The sequence below is a fragment of the Bos grunniens genome, chromosome 3, assembly GCF_055505025.1.
Source record: "Bos grunniens cultivar Pamir isolate PY7600 chromosome 3, Bosgru_T2T1.0, whole genome shotgun sequence".
Taxonomy (NCBI): Eukaryota; Metazoa; Chordata; class Mammalia; order Artiodactyla; family Bovidae; genus Bos; species Bos grunniens.
The window spans coordinates 88,165,450-88,183,151 of NC_141167.1; the positions used below are offsets into that span (position 1 = coordinate 88,165,450).

A 17,702-nucleotide genomic window follows, 5' to 3' on the forward strand; every position below is an offset into this window, starting at 1 on the left:
GCTCCTTCCTGGTTGGAACTCTCCAAACTACCCAGAGCCCTCCCACTCTGTCTAGGTTTCTAGCCTGAGGTTCGAGCAGCTTGGTAGGACAGTCATGACTGACATCCATGAACTTAGATGGCATGCCTTCTAAGCGTAGGTAGTCCACCCACTGGGCTTCCCTGGTGGCTTAGATGGTAAAGAATCTGCCTGCGATGCAGGAGACCCAGGTTCAGACGCTGGGTCAGGAGGATCCCCTGGAGAAGGGAGTGGCTACCCACTCCAGTATCCTTGCCTGAAGAATCCCATGGATGGAGGAGCCTGGCAGACTATAGTCCATGGGATTGCAAAGAGTCAGACTGAGAGGATCATTTAAAAAAAAAAAAAAGCCATGCAGGAGAAGGGAGGTACCGAAGCTCTTTCCCACTGAGACTATGATTATTTTATTTTAAAAATAATCTCCAAATTTCTGTTAGGAGCATGTATAGGTCCCTAAAACTTTACTCACAATGCCAAAATCCAAATTGCCCTGAAATACAGAAAAAATGTTTATTCTTTCTCCCATAACTCATTTGGCAGTAAGTGACCTGAACAGATGTGAGGCTATTTATAGTCTTTATTCACTTGGTGTGAATTTTCATATTCTGCTTCAGAAATACAAATGTATCTGATTAAGGGTGCTGCCCCAGACCCTACAGGGGGTGTCATGCAATTATGTGGTATACACACCATATTATCCTTCTAAAATAAAATTAGAAGCAAAGCCTGATTTCCAAAACCAGTCTGGCCTTCAGGTTTTTAGATGAGAAGATGCAGGTCTGTATTACCTTTGTAAAGAAGATGACTCGGCAAGCAGAGCAGGCCCTCAGCAGTGTGGGATGACTCTGTGCCATTTCTCTGGCCATCTTTCTTTCCCGGGTTCCATAGTGAACATTTTAAACCGCTTCCACTGTCTGAACCTTCTGACCTCTCTTCCCAGCACACCTCACCCTTAACAGATGATTTGGCCTCCTGCTTTATGGGAAAAACAGGGGCCACCAAGACAGCAACTCCCTTAGATGACAGAGACAGAAACGAGATATACAAGTTTATCCACAGCTGCCCCATGCTGTCCTCCTTCCCTCATCTCCTATGGATGACAGCTCCCCTTCTCTCCTCTAGATCCCCTGCTCTCCATCAGCTGTCAAGTCACTGCATTAAAAACAAAAACGAAACAGCAGATCTAAAAGCGACCCTCCAGTGATTTCTTAGCCTTCCCCCGACACTGCCCTGTCTTTCACTCCCAGCCTAGCTTCCCCACCGAGTGTCCACCTTTTCTCCCCGTTTCTCACCTCTCCTCCTTCCTCCTTGTCTTCTGGCCCCAGGACTCCCTGAACATCTCCAGCTAAGCTCACCCCTGCTCTCGTAGCACCTTTCACTCTGTGACACGGGTCCCCCTCCTCCCTGGTAGGCTGTTTTCCCACGGCCTCCATGACCTCTGTCGCTTTTCCTCCTGCCTCCACTGCTGCTGCTCCTCTCCCTCCCTTGTTTGAGCTTCTTCCCTGCTGGCTTTTTTGGCTACATTAGTTGCAGTGAGCAGGGGCTACTCCCTAGTTGCGGTGCATGGGCTTCTCATGGCGGTGGCTTCTCTTGTTACAGAGCACAAGCTCTAGAACATGGGCTCAGTAGTTGCGGCACACAGGTTTAGTTACCCCGTGTCATGTGGGCTCTTCCCAGACCAGGGATTGAACCCGTGTCCCCTGCACTGGTAGGTAATTCCTAACTCCTGGACCAGGAAAGTCCCCTCCTTCCTGCTTTAAACTCGCAGACCTTGACTTGGCCCCGGCTCTTGCCTCTTCTCGCTCTACCCACAGCCTCAGCTGCAGTCCCTTCTGGTCCATCTGCTTCTCACACATCATGCCTCAAGCTCTGTGCTCCCCTCGAAGCTCCGAACTCAGTTGTCTGACTGCTGGCTTGATATCTCCTTGTAGAGATCTCAAGGACACATTAAACTCAGTATCTCTAGGAGGGATGTCTGGACCTCCCCTGTTCAAACCCCATCGAGTCTTGCCCCTCTTCCACTGTTTCCATCTCCACCCACTAGGGTCTGCAGGCCAGAGATGTGGCCGTCACCCTGGCATCTCTGCCTCCAGCGCCCCCATCAGCAGTCCATCACTAAAGCAGGCTTGGGTTTTCCCGCTATAGCCTCTCCATCTGTGCCTCCCTGACCCCAGACAATGCCACCATTATCTCCCACCTGGGCCCCAGAAAGTGTTTCCTTGCAGGTCTGCTGCATTCGCTGGTTTCTTTTAGAAATGCCCACCTGACAGTTTCCTACCTCTTTCACACCCCTCACTGCTTTCCCTGTTCAGTGCTTTTTTAGGATCAAGACAGGATCCTCACGCTCGTCTGCTCAGGCTCCACTGACTCTCCCAGCCTCTCCTGTTCCACTCCGGCCTGTCCTCAGCACTCCAGTCAGGCTGGCCTCCTCTACTTCCCTTCTTCCACACACCCCATGTGAAAAAGGTATCCTTCCTTTTCCCCCCTCAGGGCCTCTGCACACACTGTTCCCTCTGTCTGAGTCCTCTTCTCTCCCTTTAGTGAGGGCAGCTCTAACAACCCTTTCTGGACTCCCTGGTGGCACAGTGGATAAGAATCTGTCTGCCAGTGCAGGAGACACGGGTTCAATCCGTGGTCTGGTAGATTCCACGTGCCACCATGCGCCACAGCTACTGATCCTGCGTGCTGCAGCTACTAAGGCCTGTGCACCTAGAGCCCATGCTTCACAACCAGAGAAGCCAGCACAGTGAGAAAGCCTGTGCACTGCTACAAAGAGTAACTGCCCCCCCCACTTGCTGCAATTCAAGAAAGCCCAAGTGCAGCAATGAAGACCCAGTGCAACCAAAAAAAAAAAAGATCTCTTCCTCTGGAAGCTTTCCCTGACCTGACTCAACTCAAATCCCCCATCACACGCTCTCCTAGAATTAGGTACCTGGCTTTCTCAGCCCTTGTCACTTTTGGAACTTAGCATCTGTTTATAGGCTCGTCTGACCAATGTCCATCTCTCCAACTAGAACGTCAGCTCCATGAGAGCTGGGACCTTACCTGCTGTGGACCAGGCCTGGTCCACAGGGTTTGCTGAGCAAGTGGCTGATGTCGTATCCACAGGGAGCCCCCAGCACGTTATAGCTGTTGAGAGTACAGTGAGGGAGAGGGGGTGGGAGGATGCAAGGGGCTCTTGGCTCCTTAAGGTCTGCACATTGGGCTTTCTTGGTGGGCCAAAGATGGCTTTATCTCTTCAGCACATGATGGGAGACTGTAATCTCCCTGGAATTCGAATACTAGCCAGCCAGGCAGTGCTCCTGGGCCTCCACCTGTGTACAGGACCCGAAGCCAGAAGGCTCTGCTGTCACCTTCCTCTTCTTCTCCTCCTCCCTGAACCCATCATTCTGCCAACCTCCATGCATGCCACCACCTTCTCAGCTGGGGAGTGACTCCTGGTGCTCAGACATGCCTGGGAAGCTGCTGAGATGCTGAGCTTCTGCCCTCAGTGTTAGGGCTGAAATATCAGAGCTGGAAGAACCCAAGCCCATCATTTTACTGTGCCCACAAGGAACAGACTCCCTCACAGGCATACAGCAAGGGGCAGCCGGCCTGGGACCATGTGGGGCTGTCCCCGCAGGGGAGGCAGATTTTCTAGTTCACCCCTTGCCTTCCTCATCTGTGTGGAGTCAAGTCACTTTGGTCAGCCTCAGCAGCAGAGGTCTGAGGGGAAAGTGGTCAGAGGAGTATAGCTGCAGGCCAGCTGTGTCAGGAGCTGGAGCTGGGAGGATGCCGCTGCCCAGTGTCGGACAGTCTGTATTTAGTAACTCCTGAGTCTCAGCGGGCTGGCTCCAGTGCTTTGAGTGAGTTATTTCATCCTTGGTCTTAGTTTACTCTTTCCAAATATGAATAACAATTCCTTCCCCTCCACCAAAAAAATTCCCCCAAACACCCGCAAAAACCAAAAGCCCACCCCTGGCTTGACCTGGTCAGAGGCCTTTTGTCAGGATTAAATGATCCTGTGCACGAGGCACTGCTTAAGACTGTACATTTGATCTTCACAATCACTTTGGGAGGGAGTTGTTCAGTCGCTAAGTCATGTCCAACTCTGCAGCCCTATGGACTGCAGCAGGCCAGGCTTCCCTGTCTTTCACTGCATCCTGAAGTTTGCTCAGACTCGTGTCCATTGAGTCGGTGATGCCATCCAACCATCTCATCCTCTGTCGTCCCCTTTCCTCCTGCCTGCATTCTTTCCCAGCATCAGGGTCTTTTCCATTGAGTTATCTCTTCACATCAGATGGCCAAAGTGAAGCTTGGAGCTTCAGCTTCAGCATCAGTCCTTCCAACAAATATTCAGGTTTGATTTTCTTTAGGATTGACTGGTTTGGTCTCCTTGCTGTGCCATCCAAGGGACTCTCAAGAGTCTTCTCCAGCACCACAGTTTGAAAGCATCAATTCTTTGGCACTCAGCCTTCTTTATGGTCTAACTCTCAAATCCGTACATGCCTAATGGAAAACTCATAGCTTTGACTATATGGACCTTTGTCAGCAAAGTAATGTCTCTGCTTTTTAACATGCTTTCTAGGTTTGTCACAGCTTTTCTTCCAAGGAGCAAGTGTGTTTTAATTTCATGGCTGCAGTCATTGTCCACAGTGATTTTGGAGCCCAGGAAAATAAAATCTGCCACTGTTTCCACTTTCCCCCCATCTATTTCCAGTGCAGTGATGGGACCAGATGCCATGACCTTTGTTTTATGAATGTTGAGTTTTAAGCCAGCTTTTTCACTCTCCTCTTTCACCTTCATCAAGAGGCTCTTTAGTTCCTCTTTGCTTTCTGCCAGAATAGTGGTATCATCTGCATATCTGAGGTTGTTGATATTTCTCCTAGCAATCTTGATTCCAACTTATGATTCATCCAGCCCGGCATTTCACATGATATACTCTGCATATAAGTTAAATAACAGGTGACAGTATATAGCCTTGATGTACTCCTTTCCCAACTTTGAACCAGTCTGTTGTTTCATGTCTCATTCTAACTGTTGCTTTGTGACCTGTGTACGTTTCTCAGGAGATAGGTAAGGTGATCTGGTATTCTCATCTCTTTAAGAACTTTCCACAGTTTGTTGTGATCAACACAGTCAAAAGCTGTAGCATAGTAATGAAGCAGAAGTAGATGTTTTTGTGGCATTCCCTTGCTTTTTCTATGATCCCACAGATGCTGGCAATTTGGTCTCTGGTTTCTCTGCCTTTTTAAAATCCAGCTTGTACATCTGGAAGTTCCCGGTTCATGTACTATTAAAGCCTAACTTGAAGGATTTTGAGCATTACCTTGGTAGCATGTGAAATGGGTGCAATTGTATGGTAGAACATTCTTTGGCCTTTTGGGACAAAGACTTTATTATTATTCCCATTTTTCAGCTGAGAGAACAGAAGCTCATAAAACAGGCACCATCACTTGCCTAAGCCTTCTCAACGGTTTCAAGAGGGAGTCAGACTTAGATCTGGGTCTGTCTGACTCTAAAATCCTATGCCGGGCCCAAGCCCTAGTCGCCGCCTTGAGGAGCAAACAGTAAAAGGAAAACAGACATGAAAATGTTTGGAAGTTACTCCATGCCCTCTAGATGCTGTGGAGGCCCTGACTCCTCTCACGTCTGAGGGTCTGGCAAGGGGTCCCCTCTCTCAGAAGTGTCTGAGTTCTATGCTTCGAGTTGGGTGAGCTGAGGGGGTGGTTCTTCTGTGATCTAGGGCATGTGCAAATGAACTTTAGGTCTTTTTCTTTTTTGGAAAAGGGAGTTTGGGTGAGCAAGAGGGAGAAGTTGGTGTCTTTCTCATGGTTGGAAGTGGAGGAGGTATCGGAGATATTGGTGTTCTTACTTGTCTTGTACTATTGTGTGGGCTGTACGCTGCATGACTCCAGGAGGCACCATTCACACTGTAGTCTGAGTGAATGACACTCCCTAGAGTTTGCCCTACACATCATTGCTGATAGCCTTGAAGATGTTCCTTGATATGATAGCTCCATGGTAAGCAGTGATAGCAGTTAAAATTAACTTGGAACTTACTATTAAGCACACAGCATTGATTTTATCTTACCTAGGGCCCACAACAATCATCTGAAGTTGATACTATTTTTTTTATTAAAGTAGAGTTGATGTACAGACTTCCCAGGTGGCGCAGGGGTTAGGAATCTGCCTGCCGATGCAGAAGATGCAAGAGGTGCAAGTTCAGTCCTGGGTCAGGAAGATCCCCTGGAGGAGGACATGGCCACCAGGAAAATGCCATGGACAGAGGAGCCTGGCAGGCTGTAGTAGTAGTCGTCCATGGGGTCACAAAGAGTTGGACATGACTGAGCGCACGCATGGGCGTACACACACACGGGCACACACACACTGGCACACACACACGGGCACATACACACACATGCACACACACAGTTTTTGTACGATATTATTAAAGTTACAGGTGTACAATATAGTGATTCACAGTGTTTAAAGGTTATACTCCATTTATAGTTATTATAAAACATTGGCTGTGTTCCCTGTGAGGTACAGTACATCCTTGCAGTTTATTTGAAGCCTAATAGTTTGTGCCTCTTCACCCCTACTCCTATGTTGCCCCTCCCCACCTTCTCCAGCTGGTAACCACTGCTTTGTTCTCTGTGTCTGTGAGTCTGTTTCTTTTTTGTAATGTTCACTAGTTCATTGTATGCTTTAGATTCCTGATACGCTTGTTTTCTGCGTTTCACCTGTGGGGAACATGAGGCTCAGGGGGCTGGGGGAGTTGCCCGAGGTCACACAGCCACAGTTCTTTACCACTGTGCCACGCTGCCTCTGTGAGGCTGAGGAAAGGGGGTGTGGTGGAAATTCTACTGCAGGTGAATAAAGCTCTTTTTTTTTTTTGGCTACCCCACGTGGCTTGTGGGATCTTAGTTCCCCCCATCAGGAATGGAAACCAGGCCACGGCAGTGGAGGTGCTGAGTCCTAATCACTGGACTGCCAGGGAATTCGCTAAAGCCGTTATCTCTGTGTCTCTTTTCTTCGCCCTGCCATGGCTCCCCCTCCCCGGCTGTAGCTGGACAAGATGTTGGACCCCCAGGTCTGGCGGGAGGCAGCCACACAGGTCTTCTTCGCTCTGGGGCTGGGCTTCGGGGGCGTCATAGCCTTCTCCAGCTACAACAAGCAGGACAACAACTGCCACTTTGATGCCGCCCTGGTGTCCTTCATCAACTTCTTCACCTCGGTGCTGGCCACCCTCGTGGTGTTCGCTGTGCTGGGCTTCAAGGCCAACATCATGAACGAGAAGTGTGTGGTCGAGTAGGTGGCACCTCTCCTCCTGTCCTCTCTTCTCCAGTCCACCTTCCCCTGGGAGAGCCCCCCTCCACCCGGGCTGGGGGATGGAGGTCAGAGCAGCTCTCTGTCCTCAGCCCTGGACGACAGGGCCAGCTTCAGAGATATCTGTGTCCATGGTCTTCAGTGACCTTCCTGGGTGTCTGCGAGGTGCCCCTGGATGGTGCCCAGTCCTGCCTTTTTACCTGCACTTTTTTTTTTTAATGTTTTTACTTTGCTGTCTCTTTTGTGCTGCAGAAATGCTGAGAAAATCCTGGGGTACCTCAACAACGACGTCCTGAGCCGGGCCCTCATCCCTCCCCACGTCAATTTCTCCCACCTCACCACCAAGGACTATGCAGAGATGTACAAGGTCATCAAGACTGTAAAGGAGGACCATTTCTCAGCCCTGGGCCTCGATCCCTGCCTTCTGGAGGATGAGCTAGATAAGGTATGGGGGAGGCTGTCCTTCCATGGACGGGCAGGAAGACAGATGTGGGAGTGCAGGGCCCAGAGACAGGCTATGGGTGGCTGGAGCTTGGGTGCAGAAAGCCACCAGGGACTCATTCTTTGGCTTGATAAGCAAGGATCTACTATGTGCCCAGAGTGAAAGGTACTGGCCAAAACCCCTGCCCTGAGGTAGGCTGAGTCTCACTGAGAAGACAAGACAGACACATCCCAGAAATCCCAGGGAATGGGACAGCTCTCCCGTTTCTTGAACGGGTTTCCTGTGCAGCCATCACTGCCACGTGGAATGCACTGGGACCTGTGCCTTAGACACGGCATACAGGATGCGAGTCTTTGCATTAGTGTCTACCCCTTGCTGCCTGTCCCTCCGGGCCCTCATGGCAGCTCTGAGAGCTGAGTGTTAATGTTGTCTCCTGTTTCACAGGCAAGCAGCCTTTAAGCTGGGAGCATGCTCGAGATCTCATAGCTAGGAAGTTGGGGAGCCAGGGTTCAAGTCTTGATGCTTCTGCCCCTCCCCCACTGGCATGGCCACAATGACCTTTAGCCCCTGGGGAAGGCAAGGATATGCTGCCCTTCGTTGACAAGCAGGCCCAAGCTTAGACACTCTGCTTCTGTCCCCGTTTGCACAGCCAGAGACTTTCAAAGTGTTCCGTGAGAAGGGGTAACAGGAGACAGACATGCCCATGGGGTCCTGGGATCCAGCTCATGCCAGGGCGCACTGGGGGCTGCGCCAGCTCCCGTCTGTCAGCCTCTGCCAGCCTCCATGGAGCCAGGGATGGTGAAGCTTTCCCTGCTTGTTGAAAAGTCATTGTTCAGTTGCTCAGTCACATCTGACTCTTTGCAACCCCGTAGACTGCAGCACACCAGGCTTCTCTGTCCTTCGCTATCTCCAGGAGTTTGTTCAAACATCAAGAACCCCATGAATAGTTGAAAAGTTAGCTGCATTCTACTGGCACCGACCTAATGCTCAGGGACTGAGTCCCCTGTCACCTCTCTCATGTGATCAAGAGCTAAAAGGCCCTGTCTGGGCTCCCCCGCCCTGGTTTCTTCCCCTGACAGTATAAAGGATGGCCCCCTTCCTTGAGACCCTGCCCCATTCTCACAGGTGGGGCCTGGTCCTCTGGATAGAAGTAGGATTTTTTTAAAATATAATACAATCTTGATAACAACCAAATAACAAGAACTACTCTCACACAGTTGGGGTGGGTGTTCCCTGACCCTGACGCTACAAGGAGAGCACAGAAGTGACGTCAGTGGACAGTGTGTGGTCAGATCCCCATGAGCGGGGGCCCCAACATTGCAGCAGTGGTTCTCTACCTTGGCTGCCCATCAGATTCCCCTGGGAGCTTTATAAAACCTTAATATCCAGCTTTACCCCTAAGCCAAGCAGATCATTGTCCTTGGGGAGGGACTCAGGCATCAGTGTTTTTTAAAGGCTCCAATGTGAGTCCATTGGGCAGCAGAGGCTGAGACCACTACGGTAAGGTCTGGAATTCAGAGCTGGGGGGGGCTGCACTACTCAGAGGAGGAGAGTCTTGAGCTGGTTATGTTTCTAAAAGAGAGTATCTTCATGTGAATCGCTGGGGGTCCTTGGACAATGCGTAGATTCCAGGTCTCACAGGTGAAGTCCCGAATTAGTGTTTTACTCCCTGGGGTGTATTCTGATGCCCACTCAAGTTTGAGACCCACTGGCCAGAAACAAGAGAATTTAGGTGGGGGCAGGGATCACTGGGAAAGAGGGAACGGTTATTCCTAAAGCTCCAAGGGCAGAGAGAAGGAAGCAGGAGGCTCCCAGGTGGGCATGGCCCCCACTGAGCCCCACCCTCTGCCCCCACCCTCAGTCTGTGCAGGGCACAGGCCTGGCCTTCATTGCTTTCACCGAGGCCATGACGCACTTCCCTGCATCCCCCTTCTGGTCTGTTATGTTCTTCCTGATGCTCATCAACCTGGGCCTGGGCAGTATGATCGGCACCATGGCGGGCATCACCACACCCATCATTGACACTTTCAAGGTGCCCAAGGAGATGTTCACAGGTAACTCCTCCCAGTGGTCCCCAGTGGCCTTGTGGGCTGCCCCGGGAGGGTGGGGGGAAGTGATCAGGTGGTGGTTTTGACTTTGGAAAGATTTGGTTCCCACTGGGTTATTCATGACTCCATACTTAGAAAGCTTCCCTACCCCCACCCAACCCGGGATGCATCTGGAACCACCCCAAGAAGAGCAGTTCAGAGCCAGAAGGGAGAAGGCTATTTGGGAATCTGTGCCAAACCTGGGCTGGGAACTAGGCCTCTTTCTTGGTTCACTTGCCCCTCTCCCCAAGGGCCTGCTGAGGTGTCTGGGCAGGATGGCCTCCTTCCTTGCCAGCCCTGCACCCTGTTTCATCCTGATCACTCCCAGCTCCAGGGTGCTCCCCACCTAGTGGAGTGGGAGCTCAGAACCTGGGCATCTGGACCCCTGCCCCACTCCATGCAGGGCTGGGCCTTCTGGAGGGTGAGCTGCAGGCCTGCTGGGGGGAGGGCTGGGATGGGAGGAACCTGGGGGCCCTGAAGACACCCCAGGCCCCACCCACCCTGCACCTTTGCCCCCACACTGGCCTCCCGGCTCTCTGTAGTGGGCTGCTGTGTCTTTGCATTCTTCGTGGGGCTGTTGTTCGTCCAGCGCTCCGGAAACTATTTCGTCACCATGTTTGATGACTACTCGGCCACCCTGCCACTCACCGTCATCGTCATCCTCGAGAATGTCGCGGTGGCCTGGATCTATGGGACCAAGAAGTAAGGGGTGGGGGTGCGTGGGGAGAGGTAGGGAACAGGAGGAGAGGTCCGTCCCCTCATGACTCCCTGGAGAGTGCTGTTTCCAGGGCTGCTTGTGATTTAGGCAGGAGGTCACAGAGTCAGAATGTTAGCCAGAAAGTGCCCCCCTACAAATCATTTAGGGAAACCAAGTCTCAGAGAGAGGATGCAATTGCCCAAGGCTGCTTGGCTGGAGTGAGGCCATTCTAGTTGCAGTGCGTGGGCTTCTCCTTGCAGTGGCTTCTTCTGTTGCAGGGCATGGGCTCAGGCACGCAGGCTCAGTGGTTGTGGTTCTCTGGCTCTAGAGCACAGGCTCAGTGGTTGTAGTGCATGGGCCTAGTTGCCCTGAGGCATGCGGGATCTTCCTGGACCAGGGACCGAACTCGTGTCTCCTGCATTGGCAGGCGGATTCTTAACCACTGAGCCACCAGGGAAGCCCTTAATAATGTTTTAAATCTGTGATTACACATGTGCTTTATTCTTAACTGCATTAAGTTACAAGATCTAGCTGTGGGTCTAATAACAGTGGTAATTTCTAAGTAGTGATGAGCATGAATGAGATTTGTAGGTATCTCAATTGTAATGTGATAAAATATCTGTGATTTAAGCAACTCTTTACAGCCTCATGGGTACTGATAATACTGCTGTCATTGCTTGCTCTTGTAATAGAAAGAAACACAAGATTTCAGTTAGGTGTTACGGAGGTAAAGATGATTTTTTAAATGCTATTCATGTACACAGTCTGCCAGTCTTCCGAATTCCACCCATAGGCCCAATGGTTAGAAACCTGAGTCGGGGCAGCCTTCTGCCTTTGGACGCCAGGGACAGGCACTTCTACCTCTCTTCCAGCAGGGGGAGTCTAGAGCCAGGTCGGTGTGAGTGGGGTTGGGTGCCCAGGGCATGTCCTGTGGCCTGTACCCTTTCCCTGGGTGAGATGTGATGTGACATAGTCAGAGTAAGTTAGAGGAGGTCAGCAGAGGCTTTTCAGAGGCCAGCAGGGCCGCAGAATAATGTACTGAATGTGAAGAGTAGAAGAGCCTGGAGAGAAGGGACTGGGGAGTGAAGGCTTTGGAAGAGGAGTCTGGGGGTATTGGGCAAGTGCAGTGGGGGTGCCAACTTCTGGACTCTCTGCTGCTCCTGGCAGGTTCATGCAGGAGCTGACGGAGATGCTGGGCTTCCAGCCCTACCGCTTCTATTTCTACATGTGGAAGTTCGTGTCTCCGCTGTGCATGGCTGTGCTCACCACAGCCAGCATCATCCAGCTTGGGGTCACGCCCCCAGGCTACAGCGCCTGGATCAGGGAGGAGGTGAGAGCGGGGGCCTGAAACCCCAGGGATCTGGGGTGGCATCTTCCCAGGCCTTTAATACAACAGGAAACAGAGATAAACCCTTACAGGGCGACTACTCGATGCCGGGCCCCACCAGGGGCTCTGTACATCTGATCTGTAACTTTTCAGCAACCCAAAGAGAGAGGTGGTTTTATTGCTATCACACACATGGGAAAACAGGCAGAAAGCTGAATGCACTTGTCCAGTCTTTCTAACCCATGTTTCCCCTCCCTGTGGATGACTCTGTGACCAGCCCAACTTTACACAAGTATAGAAACTTGGGGAGGCTCAGCCCTTAGCCAAGGGGACCAGCTGACCCGAGGATCAGCGCCTGATGACCCCAACTCTGCCAGTGCCTGGGCAGTGCGGGAGGGGTGGGAGTGGGGAGGAGTCTGAGATGGTGAGGCTGCTGCAGAGCGAGGCAGGCAGCAGCACTCACCCGTGTGCACCCCTAGGCTGCCGAGCGCTACCTGTATTTCCCCAACTGGGCAATGGCTATCCTGATCACACTCATTGTCGTGGCCGTCCTGCCCATCCCTGTGGTGTTCGTCCTGCGGCACTTCCACCTGCTCTCTGACGGCTCCAACACCCTTTCCGTGTCCTACAAGAAGGGCCGCATGATGAAGGACATCTCCAACCTGGAGGAGAATGACGAGACCCGCTTCATCCTCAGCAAGGTGCCCAGCGAGGCACCCTCCCCCATGCCCACTCACCGCTCCTATCTAGGGCCTGGCAGTACATCACCCCTGGAGACCAGCGGCAACCCCAATGGACGCTATGGAAGCGGCTACCTCCTGGCCGGCACCCCTGAGTCAGAGCTGTGACCACTGCCCTGCTCTGCCCGCCTCACCCCTACCCCCAACACACACACCTAGCCAGCCCACGTGTCCCCATCTAACCTCGCCTTCAGGCCAGGCCCTCAGCCCAAGGAGTGGGGCTCTGCCCTGCCTCATGCCCCACCCCTGTCCCAGCCGACTTGTGCTCCCTAGATCTGAGTGGGGGCTGGGAGAAGCTCTGTCCCCCGAACTAAGCCCCCACCCCAGCTAACCTTCTGAGATCGTCTTACCAAATTGCAGCTGAGTAGCTGGAACCACCCAGAAGTCCCAACTCCTGGCACAGGGGAGTCTCCAAGCGGCTGCTCTCGAGTCCCTCCCTCTCTTGCTGGTGCCTGCAGTTCTTAGGTCTTGGGGCCCCTTAGGTCTGTGCTGCCAGGTGGTGGCTGTGGTGAGGGGCATCGGGATGGGTTAGGCAGGGTGTCCTGGCCCAGAGGTGCCCAACTGCAGGTTAGTGATGGGACAGAGGTGCCAGGACTCAGGGCTCTGATTTGGGGATGGAGTCTGCAGAAATCCCCAGAGGGCTCTGATTTGGGGATGGAGTCTGCAGAAATCCCCAGGCTCGGCTTGGTGAGGCAGATGGCTCCCGCTGGTTTGAGCATGAGCTACGGCAGCAGAGGTGGTGAAATGAGGGAGCTCCTAAGCACCTTAGCACCCAGCTCAAGACGGACCTTCCAGTGTCCTCGGCCTTGCCTGGGTGGGTGGGGAGTGCTCCCACATCCTGCCTGAGAGGGCGATGACTGGCCCCAGAATCATTCCCCCTCCCTTAGGGCTGAGCCTGCCTGCCCTCCTCCCACCCCTGTCCTGGAGCCCAGAGTGGTGCCTCTGCCTCTGCCTTCGGAGAGGAGAGGTTTCCAGAGCACACCTAATGGTTCCCAGCACAATTCAGGTGATTTGGAGCACAATTGTGAAGCACACCCCCTCCCCTCTCGCCCAGGGCCTGCCTGTCTTGCTAGTGGCAGCTTCTCTCCTGGAACAGGGGGCCCTGGAGTTCAGGGGCTCACACCTGGAGAAAGTGATAATTTCACTGCCCCTCTGGGCCACCTCCACTCTCCTTGGATAAGCACAGCCACCCGGTGTGCACGGCATGTGTGGACACCTCAGAAACCTTTCCCAGGCTGCCTGGCCAGTGGTAGGGAGGGCCACATGCAGTGCTGGGGACACCGAAGCTGCCCAGGGCAAGGGCCGAGACTGTCCTGTGTCCCAGCCTTGAAGCATCCCCACCCATGCTTACATTCACTCCCCCAGGATAGGGTTGTAGGTTAAGAGGATTAGGTTCTGATCGGAGGTCAGAAGTGTGCGAAGCGATGAATGGACTGATGAAAGGATGCAAGGATGGGTGGATGGAAGGAAGGAGAGAAGGGACGGAGGGAGGGAGCAAGACTGGCTGGGACAGCAGACGTCCAGCTTTGAGAGCTGTGGTGGGCACGGAGGGGACAGGCCCTGGTGCTCGGCCTGACTCCCTTCACAGAGGGTCCTGAGTCAGTCTTGTGCCTCTGAGTGCTCTCAGCACTGGGGCACAAGAGCCCCAGATCCTCTCCTCACCTCTTAGTCCCTTGGCTTCCCCCCCACATTTGGGGTCCACTCGCCATCTCTCTTCCTCATCCCTCCCCCGCACATGCTCCCATTACCAGCCTTCTCAGCCCCACCCATCCTTCCTGAGTGTATGAGGGGAGGGGGGCCCACATCTACACAAAGACATGAGCTTTGGGGCACAGCATCCCGCCTTAGGCACCCCTTCACCTGACAGCACCTCCTACCTGGCCCTATGCCTGATCCCGAGCAGAAATAGCAACAGGAAAAGCAAGGCCCTAGGAGAGACACTACTATATATACTCTTCTATATATTCTGTTTCTATTGTATATTCAATCTGTACATGTGGGTGTAAATGCTGTTAAATGACAAACCCAATATTATGCTGTGGCTGGTGGACTATTTTCATCCTCAGTGCTGTACAGATCTATTTTCATTGTATATTTGATATATTTTTAATTTTGTAGCGTGTGGCTGGACCAGGCCCTATCGTGCCAGCCTGTGACAGGGTGGCTGAGCTGGGGCCGTCTGCTTGATCCTGTGGGCTTGATAGTGCTTAGAGCTGCTGCTGCAGGCTGGGCCCATCCCGTCGTGTCTCTGCCATTAGACGTAGGGCCCAGAGCTTTGTGTGTGTGCGTGTGTGTGCGTGTGTGTGTGTGCACATATGTGGGTGTGCGTAGGGTGCTGATCTATGACTCCTAGTGTGCACGTTCCTGAAGACCATGCTGCCTCCTCCTCTCAGCTACGTTGGGCAAGGCCTCAGGGTAAAGTCTTGTGGGAAGCCTGTGAGAAAAGCATATGCCTCTTGCTGGTGACTTACTGCCTTCACACCGTCAGGCTTGCCAGAGACAGGAAATCAGGGGTCTTAAGGGGTGGGAGAAGTCTGCACATTTATTTTCCAGCCAGACTTCTGGCTGTACCCACTGGCGTCACAAGCTCTTCATCCCCTGGGAGAGTGCTGGGTTTCTGACGATGCTCAGGCCCCCAGAGGGCCTCATCTCAGAGTGCCTCTGTCCTGCATTTGCCCTTGAGACATCCCTGACTGCTTAGAGAAGGCTGCCCCTCCTCTGTGCTTCTGACACACACACCTCTCTGCTCACTCTCAGGAGAGCTGGGAGTGGGCGGGGCCAGTGGGGTCAAGGGTAAGTGGGGCATCTGACAGGTAAGAGCCAGCCCCAAATTCTCTGGAGGAGCAGGAGGTGGCCAGAGAGGGCTGGGCCCCTGTGTTCCTGCACAGAGTCCCCAGGTGGCTCACTTTGGTGCTGTCCATGCAGTGTCCACAGGGAACAGAGCAGACTCCTGGGCGGGGCGGGGCAGGGTGGGGCAGGGGTGTCCCTGAAGGAGTCCCTGGTCCCTGGTCCCACCTCTGCCTGGCCTCCAGCCCCCATCACCAGCTTCTTGCTCAGGGAGCCCTCTCTGCTGAGGCAACCTGAAGCCTGAGTGAGACCCATGTTGGGTGGACAAGTGGGCACACAGGTTGATGCCCACTAGACTGACTTTTGCCCTTGAGCAATAAGTCCGTGGGGACTGCTGCTTTCCTAGTGCCAGGAAGAGACCCCTCGAGTCAGCCTATAGGACGTGAGGCTAGGGGTCAGAGCCTGCATAGTCCGGGCCCGAGTAGGCCTGCAGTGTTACAGGCAGGGGACTGCCCTCTGCCTTTCTTCTCAGCCGCACTACCCCCACCCCTTGCCACCAGAATACAGGTTGGGACACGCTTGACACCCTGAGCCCCCGCCTGGCCCCTTCACTGGGGCTTGCTGCCTCTTCACTGGGGCCTAGTGACTGGGGGTGGAGAAGGAGAGCCCAGACTCCCTTCTCTTCGCAGGCACTGCTTTGTACAGACCCAAGCACACACGGCCAGCAACCCTTTCAGTTCTGGCTTCAGTTCAGAGCGATTCCAGTCCACGTGTCCCACGCTGGTCAGAACCCTGGGTCAAGGACGCTCGGCCAGGGGAGGGGATGAGGCACCGTCACCCCTGCAGCCCCTCCTTCCTCTCTACTCCCCACATGGTGTACAATAAAGCATCTGTTCTTACCAAACGCCTCTTGCCTTTCTGACCTGCTCCGGGATGAGGGAGAGGGGATGGGGAGGTCACAGATCCTGAGGACAGCTTTGGGGTGAATGCCCGGATTGGCGGGGGTGGGCGAGGACCGCTGTGGGAGTCTGGAAGCTGCCTGGCTGTCCAGTTGAGGAGTCCGAGGGGCATGAAGAAGGGCACGCATTTATTTCCCTAGGAATCGTCCAGAGTGATTGATAGCACATACGCTGGCAGCAGGCCTTATGGATTCCGAGTAGTTCACACATCTCATCTCCTGTGATCACAGAGTAACAGCTCAGAAATGCACCGTTGTCCAGGTTTTTCCAAGTGAGGGAAATGAGGCTCCAGCTGATGGTGTTTGGTGTCTGTGTACAAGATGTCATAGGGGAAATTCTTGTCCTGCTTTACTGCCAGGAAGAAAGCCAGTAAGTTCTGCCAGGGTGGAGGTGGGAAGGGCTGGGGGTGGGAAGGTGCCTGTGTCCAGAGGCCTGGGACTCAGGTAGGGGGCAGTTCTCCAGGAGCAGGCCGTGGTGTAAATTCTGAGGGAATGGCCCATCTCTTCAAGGTAGCTATCTCTTTCGCAAACTTCATTAGAAGGTAGAGATGAAATATGAGACTGTACATTGCTTGTTTTCTCAAAGTTCAGTCTCAAGTATTTATTGAGCATCTGCTGAATGCTCAGCTCTGAAGAACAGAATGAACTGGGGGGATAGGGGAAGCGCTACTTTGCTCACTCTCAAGGAGCACAGACATTGGAAGAAACAAAAAGTCTGGCTCCTGGAGGAGGCCCCATCCCACAGCACCCCACTCCAGTCTAGAATGAGGCTGCCTGATCCCTGACACAGCCTAAGTCCCCCAAGGAACTTGCATTTCCTTTTCCTGCCACAGAAAAGAAAGTGGTGTTCCAAGAATGGCCACCAGATGGCATAACAACCTCTCGCTCCAGCTCCTACTCCACTTAACAGTTTCCATCTCTTATTCCTTTGTGGGCTAGTTTATTCTTGAACAATCATTTATTAAGTGTCCACCATGAACAGACTCTGTGCCAGCTATGGATATACAAAGATAAATAAATCAGCACCCACTGTCCTGAGTTTGGAGAAAGGAGCCCCTCCTCTCCCACCCACCATCTCCAAATCTCCTCTCTCTCAAACAGGGGAATGTCTTGGTACTAAAAATATCACTCCTTGAAAATTAATTCAGTTCTTTGTTTGGAGGTAATGTTTGGGGTTGGAATGCCAGCCCTAAAGGACACATTGATTCACTAAGAAGCAGTATCACAAATTCTTGAGTTTGAGGGAGTTAAGAGTCAGATGTCCCAAGTTCAAGTTCAAATGACAACTAGACTTCCGCTTCCTGAGAGAATAATTAGAGAAAGTTATTTAAGCC

General features: G+C 52.8%; 1 protein-coding gene across 2 annotated transcripts in view; it reads left to right on the forward strand.

Annotated features, from left to right (window-relative positions):
* Nucleotides 1-16,314, forward strand: part of SLC6A17 (solute carrier family 6 member 17) — a 55,511-nt gene extending 39,197 nt beyond the window's left edge. For both annotated transcript variants that reach the window (XM_086391720.1, XM_086391721.1), the window contains exons 7-12: nt 7,071-7,312; nt 7,583-7,775; nt 9,634-9,826; nt 10,402-10,561; nt 11,724-11,886; nt 12,363-16,314. In XM_086391720.1, coding sequence (XP_086247846.1) covers nt 7,071-7,312; nt 7,583-7,775; nt 9,634-9,826; nt 10,402-10,561; nt 11,724-11,886; nt 12,363-12,731 — 1,320 coding nt within the window. In that variant the 3' untranslated portion in view covers nt 12,732-16,314. The remainder of the gene's footprint in view (nt 1-7,070; nt 7,313-7,582; nt 7,776-9,633; nt 9,827-10,401; nt 10,562-11,723; nt 11,887-12,362) is intronic.
* Nucleotides 16,315-17,702: the final 1,388 nt, after the last annotated feature.